The sequence below is a fragment of the Palaemon carinicauda genome, chromosome 15 (genome assembly GCF_036898095.1).
Source record: "Palaemon carinicauda isolate YSFRI2023 chromosome 15, ASM3689809v2, whole genome shotgun sequence".
NCBI classification, from domain to species: Eukaryota; Metazoa; Arthropoda; class Malacostraca; order Decapoda; family Palaemonidae; genus Palaemon; species Palaemon carinicauda.
This window is the reverse complement of record NC_090739.1, coordinates 39200718-39207629: the sequence shown is the minus strand read 5'-3', so window position 1 is coordinate 39207629 and position 6912 is coordinate 39200718. Positions and strand designations below refer to the sequence as shown.

The window sequence follows — 6912 nt, the reverse complement described above, 5'->3', positions numbered from 1 at the left end:
GGTAGTGCATTTAGTGCTTTGTTTGGAGTGGCTACAGAAAACGATGTAAAAGGTTTGACTGATCGTGTAGAACTAATCGAGAAATGGGCTAATCAGAAGGGTAATCTTATAAGTACTCTAATAGAAAATAATAATAAGAATGTAGAGAACATAAAAAAGATGGTGGAATTTATTAATCAAGTTAACGTGAATGTTTCTAATAAAATAGATGACGTAGAACAAGTGTTTAAGTTGATTCATGAAGTAGAAATCGAGATTGGTGATCACAAGGAATCTGTGAACGGACTAATAAATGCACAAAAGGGAATACTCAGCCCTGCTATCATTTCTCCAAAAACTTTGAAAGAAATTATCGATTGGTGTATAGTAAATAGCCATTCCAAGCCTTTGCTAGAAGATATATTTTGGTATTACACAATGTCAACTGTGAAAGTAACAAAAGGGTATTTGTTGGTATTGATCCCCTTCAAGGGTATGAATTTGTTTGACCTATATACAATACATCCTTTCCCAGTTAAGATAGGAAATGCAACAATAATTTGGAACCATCCGAAGGTTCGTCTAGCATTGGATAAGAACAAGTTGTTGATGATTATTTTAGAAGAAGGTGATTTAGAACAGTGTGTGTTGATAAGTGAAGGTCAATCCATGTGCAATTTTGTGCAAATTAAACAACCTATGAGCAATTTTCCGTGTATCCAAGGTATTTTCTTTGAGAATTATGAGTTGATGAAAGAGTGTAAATTTGAAACTTTTGCTTTGCCATACAGGGCATTACATTTAGGTAATGAGATTTTTGTTTATGTGCAAAATACTAAAAATGCAGAAGTTACTTGTGATGGGAAGACTCAAACATTTCAGTTAGGAAACTTGAAGTCATTTGCAGATTCTTGCTCAGTAGTGATAAATGATTATCTCTATTATGTACCAAGTGTGTTTTTGCATTATGAGTTAAATCAATCTTCCATTGCAAAGAGTTACGAGAACAAGATTAATCATTTTCAGCTAGACAAATTAACAGTGGTAGAAAATGTGGCAATGCCACTTGATAATGAATATGTTCTGTTTTACAAGCAAGATGTTGCACCATTTCTGACTATGTGTAATGTGTTTTTGATTGTACTTATTACTGTGGTAACATATAATGTGGTGAAGTATTTGGTTTTCAGAAAATTGGAAAGGATTAATGAGTTGCTACTAGTTATTACTGGGAAACCTAAAGAATAGGTTTTGTTGTATGTGAGGATTCTATAAGAATCCTAGTAGCTGGCCGAGTGGTGTCAGACAGATGCTTATTTTTGAGTAAGTTTCATATGCAGAAGGTTTGTGTATATTATTGATGTCTTTATTTGTGGGTTTTGTTAATTAATAAGAAATGGGGAGACAAATGCAGTTAGTAGTAATTGTAAAGATATAGAAAGAGTTGTGGAGAGACAGGAGAGTGAACGGGAGTTAGGTAGGATGTTTTCAACTAATTTCGCTGACTCCAGGGTTCTTTCCCGTAAACAACCCCCCCCCAAACGACAGGATCCGTTCTTGAATGTCGAACGGAACATAGACGAATGAGACGTGGAAGCCGGGAAAAAGTCACGTGATTAAGGATAGCTTGACACGCCCAGGACGACCATATATAAGCAACGAGAAGACGGCATCTCGCTCTCTTCCTAGTAGTCACTCTGTATAATAGGTCTAACGACCTACTTAACCTGCCGGGTCTCCTTGACGACAACACATGGCGGCTGCCTATACCAAATTGAGGGACGGCGATTACGTAGAATACTAAAGCAGCCGCGAAATTACAGGGGAACAATTACCCCTGAGAACGAAGGACGACGAACAAAGTTACTACGCCCGCACCTGAGTGTCTGTGAGTGCGTTTGGCGAGACGTCCCAGAGCGACCGAGAGGCGTGACGTCCCCGAGTGACCAAGGCGTGTCTAGAACTTCGCGCCAGCCTTCCCAACACCTGACGAAGGCTTATACTTCAGCGACGACAGTAGGCCTATAGATGACGTTTAGGCCTAACTAAACCAGGATTCACCAAATTCTCCAGCCAGTGTCAAGACGTCTGAGTTCATCACTAAGTGTTAATGTAGAAACCACGCTTTTGTTTTTGACTGCTTGTAAGTGCCTGTTCAAACCCCTTTTTATGTCTAGTAAAGAAAGAAACCAGCATTCGTATCCCTCACCCACGAAACTTTGCTTATGTAAACTCCTGAGAGAAATTCAATTAATATTAAACTAAAGGAAGAGGTAAGATACTAGACTAATTAAGAAGTTATTGTTAACTAAATCAAAGACATCTTCACATAAGCCCAGGGTTCCAACAGGGAAAAATAGCCCAGTGAGGAAAGGAAACAAGGAAAAATTAAATATTTCAAGAACCTTCAAAACATTAAAATATATAAACTATAAAAACTTTAACGAAACAAGAGAAAGAGAAAGAAGATAGAATAGTGTGCCCCAGTGTACCCTAAAGCAAGAGAACTCTAACCCATGAGAGTGGAAGACCATGGTACAGAGGCTTTGGCACTACCCAAGACTAGAGAACAGTGGTTTGATTTTGGAGTGTCCTTCTCCTATAAGAGCTGCTTACCATAGCTAAAGAGTCTCTTCTACCATTACCCTTAAGAGGAAAGTAGCCAGAGAGAGAGAGAGAGAGAGAGAGAGAGAGAGAGAGAGAGAGAGAGAGAGAGAGAGAGAGAGAGAGAGAGAGAGTATTGGCATAGAAGGGTCTGGAATATAAAATGAATGAACGAGAGAGAGAGAGAGAGAGAGAGAGAGAGAGAGAGAGAGAGAGAGAGAGAGAGAGAGAGAGAGAGAGAGAGAGTATTGGCATAGAAAGGTCTGGAATATAAAGGGAATGAGAGAGAGAGAGAGAGAGAGAGAGAGAGAGAGAGAGAGAGAGAGAGAGAGAGAGAATTTGAATATATTTCATCTATTTTGATAAGTACATTCGTCGTGCCTTGTAATGTTTTTACAGTGAGCGAATAAGATGTTGTGAGAAGGTTTTTTTTAATATATTTCTCATATCGTTTTACCATATCTATTTCTCTTCCATCTATTTCCAATTTTTTTTTAATTCCAAGTCCTAATTTTATATATATATATATATATATATATATATATATATATATATATATATATATATATATATATATATATATATATATATATATATATAAATATATTTACTTACGTTCTTAAGAGATAGAGATTTACCAGTAATATATCAGGGACCAGTGACATATTTTCAACACTTTCTTATTAACCATATTAATTTTTTCAATAATCTTGTTCTTTTCCATATGCAATTGGGATAATAGTTCCAGTTTGAGAATATTTTAACTATGTTCTATCATTGCAGCTTTTCTTGATCATTTTTATATTTACCACCAACTAAACAATATAGATTATTCTTATATCTTATAAAACATTTTAAATCAACTACAAAAAGGTAAAATACCTTGCCATTTGAGAGGTTAAAAATACATGAATATATTTTTTATATTTTTATTTATCAGAAATATACAACTTCGTTCGATTATGTAAACATGATACATTTAAAAGCAGGAATGTGTTTTAGGTATGAAATAAATATATGAAAATATATCTATTGATGATATCTATATACATTTGATGAAAGAAATATATGAATGAAAAAGATGAAATAAAATGATTAAAATATAAATAATCTCAAAAATGATGAATTTAGTCCACTTCTTCAACAGTGGGCCCTCTTCCTGCACTGCTGTATTGCTTGTTGTTGTTGTCATTGTTGGCCCCAAAAGCGGGTCCCTGGCCCGGTGCCCCTCCGGCGTAGATCTTGGCAGCAATGGGCCTCCAGGCCTCTTCCAGCCTCTTCATCTTCTCCTGGAACTCCTCCTTCTCGGCCAGCTGATTGCGGTCAATCCAGGTCAGCGTCTCCTCGATCAGCTGCTTCACGCTGCTCTTGTCCTGGTCGTTGATCTTGCTGGACACAGCTTCCTCGCTCAAGCTGTTCTTGACGTTGAGACACAGCGATTCCAACTGATTCTTGGCCTCAATCCTCTCCTTCTGCTTGGCATCTACGGCTGCGTACTTCTCGGCCTCCTGCACCATGCGGTCGATGTCCTCCTTGCTCAGGCGTCCTTTGTCATTGGTGATTGTGATCTTGTTGGACTTTCCTGAGGACTTGTCCACTGCAGACACATTCAGGATGCCGTTGGCGTCGACATCGAAGGTGACCTCGATCTGGGGCACGCCCCTGGGAGCTGGGGGGATGCCAGTCAGGTCAAACTTGCCCAGAAGGTTGTTGTCCCTGGTCATGGCGCGTTCTCCCTCGTAGATCTGGATGGTCACAGCTGGCTGGTTGTCAGAGTAGGTGGTGAAGACCTGCGTCTGTTTGGTTGGGATGGTGGTGTTCCTCTTGATCAGAGAGGTCATGACCCCCGCCGGCAGTTTCTATGCCCAGAGAGAGAGGAGCCACGTCCAGAAGGAGGAGGTCCTTGACGGCGTCTGACTGATCTCCTCGAAGGATTGCTCCCTGTACGGCTGCACCATAAGCCACTGCCTCGTCAGGATTGATGGATTTGTTCAGATCCTTCCCATTGAAGAACTCCTGCAACAGCTTCTGCACCTTCGGGATACGAGTTGACCCTCCGACCAGCACAATGTCGTCGATGCTGCCCTTGTCTAGCTTAGCATCTCTCAGGGCTTTCTCCACAGGGGCCAGGGTGTTGCGGAAGAGGTCAGAACACAGTTCTTCGAATCTGGCACGAGTTATAGATGTGTAGAAGTCGATGCCTTCGTAGAGAGAGTCAATTTCTACGTTTGCTTGAGCGGAAGAAGACAGAGTCCTCTTGGCCCTCTCACAGGCTGTGCGCAGACGTCTGATCGACCTCTTGTTTCCGCTGATGTCCTTCTTGTACTTCCTTTGGAATTCCTGTAGGAAGTGATTCACCAGGCGGTTGTCGAAGTCCTCCCCTCCCAGGTGGGTGTCTCCTGCTGTCGATTTCACCTCAAAAACTCCATCGTCGATGTTCAGGATCGACATGTCAAAGGTGCCACCACCAAGATCAAAGATCAAGACATTACGTTCTCTGCCACTTGCTGCTTTCTTGTCCAATCCGTAGGCAATGGCCGCTGCTGTAGGTTCATTGATGATTCGTAGGACATTCAAGCCTGCAATTGTGCCTGCATCTTTGGTGGCCTGTCTCTGCGAGTCGTTGAAGTAGGCTGGCACTGTGATGACGGCGTCCGACACCTTCTTACCCAAGTAGGCCTCTGCAGTTTCCTTCATCTTCATCAGCACCATGGAAGAGATCTCCTCCGGATTGAAGGACTTGGTCTCGCCCTTGAACTCGGCGTGGATCTTTGGCTTGCCACCCTCGCTGCTCACTCTGAAGGGCCAATGTTTCATGTCACTCTGGATAGTGGGGTCTTCGAACTTCCTGCCAATGAGTCTCTTGGCGTCGAAAATCGTGTTGCAGGGGTTAATGGCCGCCTGATTCTTGGCTGCGTCTCCAATGAGTCTCTCTGTGTCGGTGAAGGCGACGTACGAAGGAGTCGTTCGGTTTCCTTGGTCGTTGGCGATGATCTCCACTTTGCCGTTTTCGAACACACCCACACAGGAGTAGGTGGTTCCCAGGTCGATTCCGATCGCTGGAGCTGCCATTATAATTAGTTCTTAAATCGCTGATAATAACTTTTCTAAGAAGATAAATATATATACTGTTATAGTCTTTGAATGATATATCTCTAGCGTAAACGTTAAGAACGCTTTAGTCTCGTATTGCGAACTTCTTGTCTCTCTGCCTGCTGAGTTGCGACTGTGGCAAACGTCCGAGATCAGACGTTTATATGCACCGCGGTCTTTGGCTTCGAACGTTCGAGATGAGTCTAGGCTGAAGTCACGATATCCGTTGGGGAATTTTACTTTACCTGAGAATTAACATTATTTTCTATGTTAATTTATCAATTTTATCATCCATTTCATTTGAAGTAATTTGGAACGAAATTGAAATATAATTTAAGGAATCATCATTCGATTTGTTTTTTATCAAAATTGGAATATTTCCAAATATGGTCAATACGAAATGGATAAACTTATTAACTCGATTAAATATCTTTTCAATTTTGCTAATAAAAGGATATATATTTTACTTGCATTAGCGTAAGTTAACAATTAATAAATTTAAGAACGAAAACAGGAAAATGGATATATCAATATTAAGCTATTTCTATCTGGCTCTGCTTGGCAACTGAACTTACGTCAACTCGGGGAAGATTCCGGAGAGAGAGAGAGAGAGAGAGAGAGAGAGAGAGAGAGAGAGAGAGAGAGAGAGCTTCCCCTAGAGCATTGGTTCCCAACCTGGGGGTAAATTACCCCCTGGGGGTAATTTAGCAATTTTTCGGGGGTAATGGAGGGGTGACAGAAAAATGTTAAGAATTCTGATAATCAAGTAAGCATTGGTATTAGGATTAATGTTAACTTAGTCTTAGTATTTTAAGTTGTAAAGTAAACCTATTATAAGTAAGTAACAAAGCTAAACCCAATAACAATAAATATCAAAAACTAATATACAGTATTAGAAAAGAAAAAATATATAGCTAAGTGTGTGGTAACCGAAAAGTATTTTCACAAGTATGCTTCAGGACACAAGTCACTCAGTAACCCCGATGACTCATCGACGAGTCCAGTACGCGTCACTCACTGCCCGAGTCTGCCTCTATTTCACACTGCCAGTTTCTCTGTGAGCATCAGCCGAGGTGGACATGAGCAGGTATGTATGTGTACTGCCCTGTGCAGTTTATACTTAGTATTTACCCACTGTTACTGTGATTTTGTGTTATTAATTTTGTATAATATAATGTATGCGTGGTTCTTAGGTTTTCAATGGTTTTGCTAGCATTAGCGGAGTATGCGAGGCTG

The 6912-nt window shown here is 40.6% G+C and overlaps 1 protein-coding gene and 1 pseudogene across 1 annotated transcript in view; one reads left to right on the top strand and one right to left on the bottom strand.

The window, feature by feature from the left end:
- Nucleotides 1-3543: 3543 nt before the first annotated feature.
- LOC137654572 (heat shock-related 70 kDa protein 2-like) lies at nt 3544-5954 on the bottom strand (annotated as a pseudogene).
- Nucleotides 5955-6755: 801 nt separating this feature from the next.
- Nucleotides 6756-6912, top strand: part of LOC137653930 (protein FAM200C-like) — a 947-nt gene continuing 790 nt past the window's right edge. The window contains exon 1 of the mRNA XM_068387559.1: nt 6756-6763. Coding sequence (XP_068243660.1) covers nt 6756-6763 — 8 coding nt within the window. The remainder of the gene's footprint in view (nt 6764-6912) is intronic.